This window comes from Excalfactoria chinensis, chromosome 1, assembly GCF_039878825.1.
Source record: "Excalfactoria chinensis isolate bCotChi1 chromosome 1, bCotChi1.hap2, whole genome shotgun sequence".
NCBI classification, from domain to species: Eukaryota; Metazoa; Chordata; class Aves; order Galliformes; family Phasianidae; genus Excalfactoria; species Excalfactoria chinensis.
This window is the reverse complement of record NC_092825.1, coordinates 52646222-52661414: the sequence shown is the minus strand read 5'-3', so window position 1 is coordinate 52661414 and position 15193 is coordinate 52646222. Positions and strand designations below refer to the sequence as shown.

The window sequence follows — 15193 nt, the reverse complement described above, 5'->3', positions numbered from 1 at the left end:
ATTTAAGCTTTAAAAGTTAATTAAGAGCTATTTATATTAAGCTACTTAAGAGCGATAGGAAGAGAGGTAAAAGTGTTTACTTAGTGTTATTCCTAACCATTGTCAGTAAGATTCTAAACCAATCTGCTAACAGGAGCCAAGCAAGAAATTCAGCCTGCATTCATCTTGAGTATGACCAGCCTATGAAACCCACCACACTTTATTCAGTTGTAGCACAATACACGATTTGATAACCTAACCTGCTAAAGAGATACAAGGAAAGTCATGCCCTTTCAAGCACCAACAAGTCACAAAGTGAATTATCACATCCTGCAGGTAGACATCAGGCAAATGAAGACAGACTTTTTGTACGGACTGACATCCCAATTCTCTATATGCTTCCAATTCCCTTCACATCACCCTCAGCCCCTTTCACACTACCAACATCCCTGAGTTCCCCTTACAGAATACTTGACTTGGTTAACTGATGGCAGACCAGCTATTCTTCACCTTCTTAAGCTCTTACTTCAGAAACAGAGCTCGGTCTCATCTCTGCAGTGCCTAAGTCAATGATTTTCACAGAGTTCTGCAGCTTTTTATCTGTCTGTTAAACCAGGTTGTAACTGCAAAAGGTGTGCAAATGATGGAAGACACAAAATGTTAGTGAGTTGCCATCTTTTGCCGCCGTGCAGATGGGTAAACTGATGTATAACTGGCTTAGGACTGTAAAGAGTATATGGCAAAGATGATGGTTTACATTCAGCTGTGAAAAATGTAATTGCTTTAACTATTTAGATTACTCTTCCAAAAGCAAAGGGGAAAAATAAATAAATAAATAAATAAATAAAAGCTAAGAAACCACACAAAATTCTGCCACATTAAACAATCCTCTGATTCAGTGCACTTCAGCTAGGCAACAGCCTACAGCACATGGCTAAGAGAAACTGACAAAACATAGCATTTTATTTTATTTCTACTTATTGCAGGCTAACAAATCTAATGCCTAATAACTTACAGTCACAGAATGGATAACTGGCATTTTGAAGGCAACTGATTTGCTGCTTACTGCTCTTCACAACTCAAGAAGAGTCTCTCACACACAAAAAAAGATTACTATCAGAGATAGGACTACATCACCTGCAACAGTACTCTTGCTAGATAGGCAAAATCTGTATATGAAGCACTCAAAATAAACAAGCAAACAAAACCAATACAAATAAGATACTCTTTACTCCAAATCCTTACCAGTTTTACTTTAGAGGCCAGGCTCTCTGGTAGTTTTGTTCGTAGCTGATTTGTTTCTTTGAATGTAGCTGGAAATCCACTAAGGAAGGCTAAGTCGTGCATTAACACCAGACCTGGAACTTCTTTGTCCGTAGTCTAAAAACAAGAATATAGGGTACAATGTCAGTCCTTTTTCTAAACATCTACAGTAATTTACATCATTTGTAAACCCTTCAGCAGCTGACAGATTTAGTAGCATACAGTTTGTCATTTAACTTAAACTGCAAAATTGAAATAGGGGTAATTTTAAAACATCTTTCACTTCTTAATATGTGTGAGTTATGGAGAGATAATAGCACAGAAATGCTTTCTAAAAACATATTAAGTTTAAGATACACAAAAGCAAAAGGAATTAACATCTTTTGAAGGTACATACCAAGTAACCCCTCCATACCATATGCTTGCTGTTGTCTTTCAACATTCCAGAATGGGCAGCTTCAGCTAGAACAAATAAAACGTATTGGCAATCAAAAACTGAAAGTCCCCTTTGTTCTATACTGCAGTAACTAAAATATATTTTTGTAAATTGAAAACTGTTGACTGGTCAAGAAGTAAAGATTTGTCTTTATACCTGGCAAGTAATTCTTAGCGATAAAACAAACTCTACTGAAGTTTGGGTAGTGGGTTGGACACCACATCTTTAAATAAGAAGCCTGTGCCTGTTATATGACCCTACTTACGTGTGTTGAACATACAGATAATTTTAAGGTGTGCAATTGTTTGAGGAAAGGCAGAACTGTTGCACAATATTCAGCCTACATACCACAGCAATTAAAAAAACATTTCAAAATCTAACCCTCAGTCTTGTGAGATTATCAGTGCAACACAGATTTTCAGATATCAGGTTTGTTTTTGCAACAGTACTTTAAAACACGGAACTGTTTAATCTTTCATAATCAATTGTCTGGTAGGCAAGAGGCACTATCTCTGATGTCATCATTTAGAGGAACAGTCTTAGATGGAGAGACTAGATGACTTGCTGAAGACAAAAAGACTATTAGCGGTAGAGTCAGTAGTGGAAGAAAATTGAAGTAAAAATTCTGGAAAACGGTCTGGAATCTGACAAACAGAGTCTTACCATCTTTCGGGTTATCAAAAACAATTACTGTCACATTGGTAGAAGGGTTTTTTGGTTTTGCTACAAAGAACATATTGTTAGCAGCTTGTAAAGTAGGATGAATGGACAGAAGGTCTTTCAGCGTGATGTTGGTCAGCAGTGCAGGATCCAGAACAAGCATTGGCACTTTAACACAGTGTGTCAACAAACACTCCAGTTGCTTCTCACTACAGAAAAATAACAAAGCCATATTTAACACCAATATAAAATTTACTACAGATCAGTAACAGGTGCAACAAAAGGTGGTTTAGTAAAATCTGATCCATTATTTCCTAATGTCTGTTGGGGGAAGGAGAGAACAATTAAAGAGTATGCTTATTTTGCAGAAGACATACATCCTACTATTACAGCTTACTGCATCCCCATAACTCATTCTCCCATCCCTTACTCCCTCCCTCTCTTTCCTCATTCATACTTTTATTTTCCAATTTGTTTTTAATTTATTTATTTATTTTAAGATACTGAAGATTCTTCAGATTTCAAAATTTACTGAGATTTGATGCAGAGAAGACCTAATAAAGATCTCTCAACAGCAAAACAACCAAGCCAAATTGAGAACGAGACAGAGCAGGCCCTGCTGCTTCCTGGCAGCACACAGACTCAAGAGCCTTGGCCCCTAACAAACGATTATTCATAGTGCCATGTACACAAATGGCAGGTGAAGATATGGTTGAAAAAGAATAAAATCTTAATATTATTCAACTGTAAAACTCCAAGTATATATAGATTAAAAAATCCACCCTCAGAATATGAACTATGCCTACACAATGACAAGCATCTTGTTTTTGAACTTCCGCTTGTCCCACTAAGGAGCTCATGTTCGTCACAATCACATTACTATTATTTAGCATACATGTTATTATGCTGTCAACCACACTTGGAAGTGTATAGAAGGACAGCATGCTCTGGCTGCAGAAAAATAAACAGTACCCCCCTGCCAGCATTTTTCTTTCAGATGAAAGTGAGTAGATCACAGTTTATTTCAATTTACACCAATAACCAAAATAAAATAAAAATAAAATAAAAATCTTACCTCTTTTTTGTTGGTTCTGTTGCATTCTTTCCAAGGATTTCCCTATTACGAAATTAAAATAACTCCTTTAAATGACACCAATTTGACCGTAAAGAATTTAATCTAATTTCAGAGCTCTGATTGAGTCAGGGACATGTTGTGAAAGCACAGATATCACAGCCATAAAAGTGCCAAGACTTGGCCTGTGGCCTACTTTAGGAGAGCGCAGGCTGACATGTACTTCCTCACTGCTCACCCATGTTCAGTAGAACTTGTACAAGTTGGGAGCTGCAGCAGACAGACTCTGCCAACAAGATTTTTAGGGATTATTACTAGATTATTTCATTAAACTGCTGTTAAGAAGAACGGCAACAATAATAAACCAGGATGAAGTGAGCAATTTACTAAGTTTAACTCTGCAGTACTAAATATATACTCATTAGCAGAGATTCACAGACTCTCTTCCTTTTTCTTCTACAGTCATCTTGATTTCAAGAAATAACGTTTTCTAACCGTGCTAACCAATTCAGTAATACCCGGGGGGGAGAACCACCAACATTACATAAAAGGGAAACCAGCTGTCCCTTTAGATGCTGAAGCTGACACTGACTTGAACCTTATACTTGAGTTTGATATGAACTTTCCAAATCAGTGTTACGAAGGAACACAATCTGTGTTTTTCTCTTGGTAAAATGAGCAGTACAGCAGCTCTTTGCCCATTAGCCAAAAGGATAAATGTTTGCAACATAAACGCGAAATCTCTTCAGAGCAGAGACTCTGTCTACCTTTAAGATGTTTAAACAACGTCGTTCACAGTGAAAGTAGCAAAACAGAGACCTAGAGCTTCACTTGTGAAAGATATCTAATTGCAAGTCATAACATGACAAAAATCACACTCGTTAATTTCAGATTATTCTGAATTAAAATATTATGTTCAGTGTTTAAAATATGTCCTTGTTCTTTCATTTAATATTTTTTCCTGGCTCAAACAGAACACATTACCACAGAGTTGTCTATAAAGAACTAAACCAACGGTTACAAGGTAATGCAAGATGCCTGTCTTTGTTAAGCACAAAGCCATGTATTGTTTGAAGCTCTTAGATCAGTAGTTTCACAGGCCAGAGTAGCACAATCTCTAACACTCTGAATGCAGCATCACATCTTCTTCCTTATTGACTTAGTTGGAAGGCTGAAAGGTATGTTGCTAATGTGAATGAATGATTTTCCTCAGCTTCTGTATTTGGGAGACCATAAATCAAATTTGAAGGAGCCTTTAGAAAAATATCATAGTATCATAGTATCATAGTATCATAGTATCGTGCGAGTTGGAAGGGACCTTAGAGATCATCGAGTCCAACTCCCGGGTTTCGAGCCCTCTGTGTAGCAAAGTGGCACTTCTACCCCTGCGCCACAGGGGGGATTCGAACCCGGGCCCTCCAGTGCCGCAGGCAGCAGCTTAAACCACTGTGCCACTGGGGGCACACAAATATGCTCAAATATATTTTATTAAGTCCAGTACAAGCAAAAATGTGATGTACAGATTTTATGATTGTTTTATTATTTGCAAGCAGTTACAGGAATCAGTACAAAATGACGTGTACGCAAAGCAGAGTTTTCTGAAGAGCATTTTACAAATTCAAGATAAAATGGCCTTAATTACTTTAAATTATTATGCTCTGTATTTAAAGCAGCTTCCTGATTGGGCACTGCTTTGCAGCTAAATGTAGAACTGAAACAAGGTTTTGAGAATAATCAAAACAAAGAAAAACTTGCTTTGAGCAACATGGGAAAAAAGCAAGAGGGCTACTACATCAGATTGCTGTTTTCAGTAGGAGTGAAAAAAATATGTATGATTATTACCTCATTATTTTCTGTTCTTCCTCCATCTGTTCTCTGACCTGTTGCAGCTCTTTGATCAGTTCAACATCTGTGCCATTCACCCAGGTGTATACCACATCAATTGGCATGGGTAAACAAAGCCTACATAATTCAAATGAAAGCTACATGAGCTGTTTAATATTACATTACAAGCATCTGTGGCATCCTACAATAGCAGTTGCTGTCAAACAACAAAATTACTTGGTGTCTGAGCTGCAAACCAGACAAAGAAAAAAAGCTTTCCTTTAGCTATATATATCATCCCTTAATTATAAACAAGCCTTTGGCAAAACAGCTCAGATAAAACCTAAAAAGGATACAGAGCAGGCATAACAATTCAGTAACTAAAGAAATCTGAAATTTATGCTCCAGATTTCAGTGACACATTAACCTATAACCCAACTCCCGACAGCACATTAAATATTTCTCAAGCCAGTACCAGAGTCATTAAGGCACATCTTTAATACACCAGCTGCTAAAATTAGACAGGACAGCATGAAGTCTTAAATCATTTGTGGTGTCAGGTAATTTCCCAGAGGCAGGACCTCAGAAGGACCAGGTCTCTATCTTAGAATACCCTTTAGATCTCCTCCTTGGGATTTCACAACCTAAGCAGGCTATATAACTTCAGACACCAGAAACAGCAATCAAATCTATGCCTGACACAATTTAATACTGTGGAATTGTAGATGAAGCTAACAGTTGTCCCAGCATACTTAATGCAGATGCAGCGAAGAAAGGTCTGTGAGTACCTTTCTTCTGTTTGTTGATGGTTATCTCCTCCCTGAGGCCCAGACCTTTGTTTTTGCAGGTGCCCCAGGCTGCTGCCAGGCACAAACCCTTCAGTCCCACACAACAGGTGGCAGCCCCAGCTGTAAGTTCAGAAGCTCCAGTGTCAAGCTATTCACTAATATCTTCTAAACTGTAGATGGTCTCTACAGACTTCAGCAAAATGCAGCAATCCAGTCTTGCCAAGCATATTAAGTTGTACTTAATAAGTTTACATCCTCAGAAGTTAATCTCTCTCTGATGTCTTTGTTTCCATGAAATATACAAGGTAAGTGAAAACATAGCTAGGAGAAAAGCAGCAGCATTCAGATAGCAAGCATTAACCAAGCATTCCAATGCTAACATCCACGGGACCAAGCAATGAAGTACCCAAGGAAAGGTGTTCCTTCCCCACTTAACTCGCCCTTCAGACAACATGCAAAGAGAGACACAGTGAACATCTCTTTCATCTGCCCTCTGACTCACGAGCTCAATGACGGAAGCTTTAGGTCAGATAAAAGGAAAAAGTCTTTTACAGTGAGGGTGGTGAGAAACAGGTTGCCCAGAGATGTGGTTAATGCCGTGTACCTGGAGACTTTCAAGGCAAGGCTGGATCGGTCAGCCTGATCTAGCTGGGGTGTCCCTGTTCATTGCAGGGGAGCTGGACTAGTCTTCAGAGGTCCCTTCCAACTCTAAGGCTTCTAAGGTACCTAAAGGATGCTGAAGGGTCATTCTGAAGATAATCTGAATGTCTAGCAAGAGGAGATAGAGCACCCTCTGGTTCATTAACAGGCACAGCTCAGTATGCATTTTGTGACAGAAGCAGAAATTCAATGGCAGGAGCTCCTTCAGCTTTTCTGCGTATGTTGTGATCAATTAAACAATTGGCTTGGCAATGCCTTGACTTCTACAGCTAGGAAGAGCATTTCAGGTGGAAGCACCTGACTGAAGTCAGCTGATTGCAAAAGTGCACAACACTCAGTCTTCTGGGCAAAGTGCAGAGTTTATTTAAGCAGGCTTCACTTAAGAACATAAAACGTGGAAAAGACTGAATTCCAACTTGTTCTACGGTATGAGGCAAATTTAGCACTATTTGCACACCTGTGGAGCCTTTCCCAACTTATCATCTGCTAATAGCACGTTTCTGTACAGTAGCAAATATAACTATGTAATTCTCTACACTCAATTTGTAGCAATGAATAACAGCTCTAAATTAACCCTCGTGTGGCAAGCTCGTTCTTTATTAGCAATGGCTATAGATATAATGAAAAAAAACAGCTACCAAAGCAAGTGATTTGCTTGCAGATCCATTAGCTTATTTGTTTACAATTTATCTGAATGCTCAAAAAAAAATCCTAATGCATTTTAAAATGAAATTAGCATACATTTTGGGGAAAAGTAGTGGCCTTCAAACATAATAAAAAACACACACAATTAATTTATTGCTCCTAATTAACACTGATCCCAGTTAGGATCAGTAACAGTGCAATGAATTCATCTTCTTGGTCTTAGTCAAAGCTCTCTGATTTATTTCAACGCCTATTAAAAAAAAAGCATTGAGACTTTGAGGATTTTTATCTTTTTCAGATACTCCTTTACACTTTTCTTATCCAAAAGAAGTCCCTACTTCTACACACAAATCAAAAGAGCATGACTAGGATCTGAAGATGAAACCAGAGCTGTCATCTCTTGCAGTAGGGACAGGAGACTCACTGTGTGCTGTCTGTAGGTCTGTGCACCTGCCAGGAGGCATTTTCCATCCTGGTGATGTTTGCATATGTAGGAGAGCCATGCTTGCAGCAGAGATTAGAGCCAGAAGACAAAGCCTCATTGTCTCAGCGTCCACAGTTGCTGAAAGAGTACAGCAGCCTCTGGATCTCTCCCAGGCTACCTCAAGCCTTGCTGACTCTCTTTTAAGAACAAGTATAGCCCAACCTCACCCTTAAGCTCTCCGCTATAAGCTTTCACCAGAAGTCAGTGCTAACTAAGGAGTGCTTTACACAATGAAAATGAAATATGACAATACACCCTAGAAACGGAAGTTAACTATTTCTACACCAATCTTATAAAAATATTGTAATTACTTAGCACAAAGGCAGCATTTTAGTACAGACAGGAACAATCACACTTCAACCCTGCAGAAAGATGTATATACAAAGCTAATGATCTGCATGAGCTGTATCACTCTGTCTTCATCTGTCTTTCCTTGGAAGTCAGGGGAGGGAAATCAGATGAGCTTATAGAAGTGAGTAGTATTCACAAATATAATGTAACAATTATCCTGCACCCACCCACCCACGCATGACAAACTCATCCGATCATTTCTGCTGTCCCGTGACTCAACAAAGCTCAGTGCTGATTAAACATCTGCTTTCAGGGCTTTTTCCATCAATGCTTCAAGATTCAGATGACAACTCGTTAGTAGCTTCTTCCACCTACCAATTCACAGTCCACTGACTTCCTGAGCAACAGATCCCATGACTGCTCAGACACAAACTCAGAAACCACAAGAAGCCACATAGCAGTTAGCACAACTGAAGCAAATGACCCATATGACTTGGCTTCCAATTTGCTGTGGGTGACTTCAATGTGTTCAGCTTTAAAATGCTGCTTCTTGTTAGCTTTGTGACTTTTCTACCAAATAATAGCCCTTCTTTGAGATGTCGTGGAAAACACAAGATAAATTCCCATCTTTATATAGAAAATATCTTATATTTCCCCTTCACTGTCAACATTATTGTCATTTTGCTGTCTCCTTGCAGACTGGATAAATTAAATGTATTTAAGATTCCTATATCTAAGATTAGAAATTCCAAATTCCAGATGTCCACGATGGGATATTAAGCACCAACTCACAAACTCGGAACCCCAACGTTAGTAATTCATTACACATTCAATTGCTCGTACAAGAAAGTCATACTCGACAGTTACTTACTTCATCTAGAATATTTGATTTAAATACTTGAGAAATCATTCAACAGTAAAACGTGCAATATTCCAACTGCAAATAAAGCTCACCGATTCTGAAACGACTTGCCCGCAACGTTGTCTCTGTATGAATCAAACATAACATGATACTGATCTCTACTCCACTCCAACACAACCTGCAAAGAAAAAAATAAAAACAAACGTATGTCACCACCTTCTAAACTTAGACTCTTATTTCTGAAGTGCTCAGACATGACCGATTTCATTCAGGCTGATCTCTGCATTAATGCACATGTGACAAGAAATGAATCCAACCTAAGCTATTACTCTCAGGTAGGAATCAGGTGCAGAACTTACAGCACAGTCAATTTAAGCAAGCTTAGTTTTTATTCCTGCAAGTAAGGGCTTCCTGTTACTCAGATGTAGTTTTTAAGTTACTGTTTGTTTTGTCCCCCTTGCCTCTTACCATTTCAAAACACAGCAACTTCTCAAAACTGAGACCTTAAAGCAAACATGATTCAAAGCGAGTGAGAACCACCTCCTCACCTTGCGCAAATCTCATCGTCTTCCATTCTATTCTCATACCTCTGAGATCTGACCTTTGAAAACAAACAGTCAGGCCAGAACATATCAAATTATGCAGATTAACCCAGGCACAAACACAAAGTCAGTCGCTGTTTCCCAATGCAGGCCATGGCTTACACAGCAGCCCAGCTCATGTAGCAGCTTGGTGTTTCTACAAGCTACAAACTTCCGTCCTCCTGTGTTTCTGCCCCATTGAACGTGACACTGGATTTCACCCAGCCCTGCACTGAGCCAAGTCATGGAGATGGACCGCTGCTTTGAGATTTAAAAATAGATAAATTAGAAAGATTTTACTCTGAAACAAACTTACTACGCTATCTTCTGCAGCAGATGATAAACTTTAGAAACTACTGTATCATCTCACAGTGTTTTCAAGAGATAAAAGGGTAGGGGTTTATTTTATCTGTAGATGTACCTACAGATATGCACTGAGGGGTGGGGGTGGGGGGGGAGCACCAGATAATGATAGTATTACCTTTCACTACTTGTCCTAGATTTAAGTGGCACTACTCCTTATTTCTTGTGGCAACACTGAAACCCACCATTTCTCTAAAATAGCACAAAACCCCATAATTTTTGAGGCTGCATCCCTCCATTTTAGAAGACAAGTCGCTATACCCTTATGCCTGCTGAATTAAAGAGTTCTACAGCATACACAGGACAGGGAAGCCTCATCATGTGTCAGTGACAAGCAGAGACAAAATTATTTCCAAAGCTGCACACAGTCTCACTGCAATCACAAACACATCTGTACGAGCTCATTCCTCCTAGACACAAGGACATGTGATTTGCAAGGTGAGCAAAGATATCTACTTCCTTATATACCAAAAACATTGTTACACTTCTTCGTGCTCCAGACATGATGTCCTTTTGCCAAACAAATTAGTTTGAAACCCTACACACTGAAAGCTATCTGCACATAAACATCTGTAATTATGGCTAATTATGAATTGACGCACACTGGCCTGCTCCTAGAAGAAATACAGAAGGATCTGAGCAAAACAATGCTTTGTTGTACAGCTCTCCACTAGAACAACATTATCCATTCCAACACTTATTTTTTCTACTGGTGCAATTATGCTAAGAACCACAGTAGCTCTCTTTAGGCAGATGCCCATTAAGATGGCACCTATTTCCCATCCGATACATTTTCTCTACCGTTTTCTTCGTGCTGTGTTAGCACCTGAAGGCCTCTTTGCTTCAGCTTTACATACAGATATATAAAACCACTGAGGAACAACAACAACAACAACAGAATAAACATGAAGATACCCCAATTAGGAGATACTGTATCAGCTGTGTGATAACAATGGCTCCCTTGTTCCAACTGAAAAACGTTTTACAAGGCTGAGCGATCAATGGAAGGTCAGCTATGAGTTGTCTGTAGGCCAACTGTCATGAAACTCCGAAGTTTAACTTATAACCAGGCTACAGCAGTGGCTGAGGCCTGGCTATCCTGTACTTTGTAGCTCCCAAATCATGCTCGAATGCACTGTTATTTCCCCAGGCTAACCTTTTTCTTGAACTGATGCTCTTTTTCATCTTTAAGGCTGTTAGGGTATTATTCCCAATCTCAATGTTTTTGCTGTCATCATTTATGTCAGCACTGACACAGACATCAGTATGGCTCCAAACAAGCAGATGTAGCTTTGCTCACTGGAACATGAAATCTGATTCTGAGAGTGCAGGGAGGAAAAAAAGGAACTGCATATTCTGGTCAGACGACAGGGACCGAAACACATCACTGCACGCTGCTTGAGAAGGCCCACAGAACGTTAAAAACAGTTCATCTGATAATTACTTGAAAGATGTCTTGGTTTCGTGTGTAAAATTCTTACATACACTCTAGTAGCTACTGCCTAGCAGACCACACTACAGAACAGAAATGCTTTCTACTCTTAGTATGGTTTACCAGAAAAAGTCTAATATAATATAGTGGTTTATTCTCAGAAGCTCAGTCTACCGAATCCTTTGATACCACTGTTTGCCAAAACACCAACATTTTAAAACATAAACAGCAAAATGCATGCAAACATCTCTTACTGACTCCTGTATTAAAAATGACAACCAAAGAGACTGTGGGGTTATTTCTGTATTTATGCTGACATTTGGTTTGGTTTGTTATTTTGGGGGGACAGGAGTAGGAGCGCGGCTGCAGAGTCCCATTGGAACAATGCTGGTCAGCTGGCTTTTTGCTTAACATGCACATATTTGCCAGTTACTTGCCACCTAAATAGTACCTAAGCTTTCTGAATAGTTCTGATAGTAACAGGGCTGGAAGAAGAAAGCTAAGATTCGGTAGGAAAACATCTAATTAGTGGCTTTGGTGCTCAGCAAAATCAGTCGTAACTGGGACAAGGACTAAAGTGGTTCTCAGAAACGCTAGCTTGTTTGAAGTCCCCATTCTAAAGAAAACCAAAGGCTTATTAGAAGTTTAACAGCACCAAGAGATACACCTCAATCAGCTTCCAGACCAATCTGACAATTACAAATAAATGGATGGCCGAAAGCATCACACTATTTATTCAGTCCTGGCTTCTTAGTGTTTCAGGAGTTTCTGAAGGCTGGAAGACAGCAGGCAGGGAGCACAGCCAGACAAATCTGAAAGTTCTGGCTGAAACTGAACTTCTGACTGCGTGCCACTGCAGACTTTCAGATAACCCCATCCGTGGTTCTTCTCTTAAGTGTGAAAGAGTGCATCAAAACGAAACGGGTGATAAAAAGGAGAAACCAGGGAACGCAACAACAAGGAGAGAACAGTGCTTTCTGGAATCTTGGAATCAGGAAATACCAGCCTGCTTGCATGTGACACTGACCAAGAAAGCTGCATCCCATCCCTTACAAAATTGTACTGAATACACAGTATACTGAATACTGAATTGTAACACAGCCCACGGCAGGCTGTATTTAACTCCTTAATCTCTGGAAGGGAGAAAGACCCCGTTGCTCCCGGCTACCGTATCTGTTAAGCACCGGTTCTGGAAGAGTCCCACCAGCCTGTCCAAAACCAGAATAACAGCGCTGACAAACCCCCCGAGGGCAATGCAAATAGCGGCTTAGGTCACAACAGCACACTCCCGGGGCGCACAGCCTTTTCCCAGCTCCTCTTTGCCGGGGCTGTTAGAAACAATCTAACAACGTCGTTCGGGTCATTCAAAACTCGCATCGCAGCTGGAAGCGGCCGGGGAGCGGCACAACTCCGTGAGGGCGGATTTCGCACCCGCACCCAGCAGCGCCAGCAAGTGCGAGCAGCTTCCACCGGGCGGGGGAACATCGCCCAGCAACAGCAGCCGCCTTTCCCTTCCCCTGGAGCCGCTCCGAACCACCCTGGAGCACCGGGACGCAGCAATAACGCCGGCAAACCCCGCGCACGCTCCCGATGGAGCCCCCCGCTCCCCCGGAGGCGGCACCCAGCCCGAAGGAGCCGCAGACGCGCCGGCAGCCCCGCCGCCCGGTGGAAGGGAGCGCGTGAAGGGGCTGCCACGCCGTACTGACCTCCCCGAACTGCAGGGCGGAGACGATCATGAGGACGAGGCCCCCGAGGCAGAGGCAGGGCCCATAGCGGTGAGACAGGCAGGTGTAGGTCTGGCGCTGCAGGAGCTTTAGCAGCATGGCCCGTCGGCCGCCGCCGCAGCCACCCGGCCAGGCGCGGCCCTGCGCGGTGCGGCCCGGCGCGGCCCGCCTCAGCGCGCTGCCATGCGCCGGGCCGGGCGGGCGGGTCCCGCCGCCGCCGCCGCCGGTCCCGTACCGCTTCCGGCAGCGCTACGGCGCCACCTGGCGGCGGGACCGGGCGGGCGGAGCGGGGATCACCGCTGTAATACGTCTCAGCGCTTCTAGGCACCAGAGCCAAGGAAGGAGCAGCCATCGGCACTCACGAGACTCTTGCGCTGCACAGAGTAACAGCGCCTGCCCGTTTCCAGCTTCACAGGTCACAGTGCTGTGTAGCGCATCCTTGCTGCGTGTTATACAGGTTGTTCCATTTATTGTGCCCTCCATGGTTACTCACTCTTTCAGTGTCAGTATGAAGAAGATTCCAGCCAAGATTTCATCCCCTGTTGTGCACTGCCAACATTTTCTCCTCCTAAGTGTGTTCTTCCATCAATGTGCCAAAGTACCGGCCTGGAAGAAAATAATCATTAGTGACTTGCTGGTACTTCCCTCACATCTACCACCTGTTCAAGCACAGAGCTATTACTGCTGGAAGGGAACGCCTCACTCACACTCACTGCTGCATTATGGCAACAGTGGAAGTGATGGTCTGGGTTTCTGGGTGAGAACTGAGATCTTCCTTGAGAATTCAGCTGTGCGTGAAGGTTATGGAATCAAAAACATTCATTCTGGTCAATAATAAGAACATAAATACAGAAATTGACTAAAATGTGCTTAAGGTATCAAGCTGGGAGATAGAACATCAAAGTCAAGTAGAATATAATTCAAGAAAAAACTGGATGACTTCAAGGCCTGAAATAAGAATTAGTACAGAGTGAGAGATGTATCTGCACAGGGTGCTACATGTTTCCATATAACACTGATGTGATAAAACCATTAAGAGCCAAGCAGTCTTCACAGAAGTTTGTGAGGTATCAGCCAAGGTATTCCTGTAGATAAATGGATGTAAACTGTACAGGTCATGTACAAATGATGATGGAATTGTGTCTGTCTTCATAAAATGCTCATGTTCAAGTAATATACATCTAAATTGAAACATATGCACAGAAAGGAACAGTGAGATCCAACCTTCTGATGGACACGAAAAGGGTTCATTGTGTTCACACTATATGAATGATGATCAGGATGTAACCTAAACAGAATTCTGCAGTGTCTCCATATGAAAGAGAAAGAAAAAAAGAATAAAAGAGAAAAATGATTTTTGTAAAAAAGGAAAAGAAAATAGGAAATGTGTCCACAGCCAAAAATCAGACCTCAGGTCAGGGACCTTACAGCTTTTAATCCAGATTTATAAGCATGTCTCTAACAGGGCAGAGCTTGGGACAAATTCTTCTTTCACACTTTATCTAATTTATTGCTTAGACAGTCTATTTTCAGGTAACTATCTTCTTTTTTCTGTCCAAGGATGTGTTACATAACTTTCTTAATTTTCCCCAATTGCTCTACAAGAAGATTAACCTATATATTCTGCTTGGAGCAATAAATTCCACTAGGTGTCAGGGTAACTAAAAATTACAGGCTGCAATTACAATTAAGCATATACTTAAGGGCCTTGCCAAATCACTACCTGTGTAAACCCATGGACTCTTGGAATAATCTAGATAACTGTGCTTGTGTTTGTACTAACTTTATGATGCATGTAGCAATACTTAAAGCAAAGTCACACCTTTCGCTGAATATGAAGTAACCTGACTAAAAGTCAAATACGGCCTGTTCCACAAACATGAATGTATCTTGTAGCAACTTTGTGAAGTACATATCACCAAGCACAAAGGCAGAGATAAAACCCTGCATGCTTCATGCCTTCTACTTTAGGACTAATTTTTCTCAGTCCAAGGCAGGTAAGCAGTAGTACACTGAGTACAAATGCTGTGAAGGCTCAGCATTTAGCTCTTAGACACTTCATTTACATTCATGAACTTCTGAGCACTGTGCTATTTCGGACAACAGAAATGAAGCACAAAATGGTGATG

General features: G+C 41.2%; 1 protein-coding gene across 2 annotated transcripts in view; it reads right to left on the bottom strand.

The window, feature by feature from the left end:
- Positions 1–13249, bottom strand: part of GNPTAB (N-acetylglucosamine-1-phosphate transferase subunits alpha and beta) — a 38083-nt gene extending 24834 nt beyond the window's left edge. For both annotated transcript variants that reach the window (XM_072355758.1, XM_072355681.1), the window contains exons 1-7: positions 13047–13249; positions 9057–9142; positions 5253–5372; positions 3414–3455; positions 2342–2547; positions 1640–1704; positions 1225–1359 (exon numbers count right to left, since the gene is read on the bottom strand). In XM_072355758.1, the coding sequence (XP_072211859.1) occupies positions 1225–1359; positions 1640–1704; positions 2342–2547; positions 3414–3455; positions 5253–5372; positions 9057–9142; positions 13047–13163 (771 nt within the window). In that variant the 5' untranslated portion in view covers positions 13164–13249. The remainder of the gene's footprint in view (positions 1–1224; positions 1360–1639; positions 1705–2341; positions 2548–3413; positions 3456–5252; positions 5373–9056; positions 9143–13046) is intronic.
- Positions 13250–15193: the final 1944 nt, after the last annotated feature.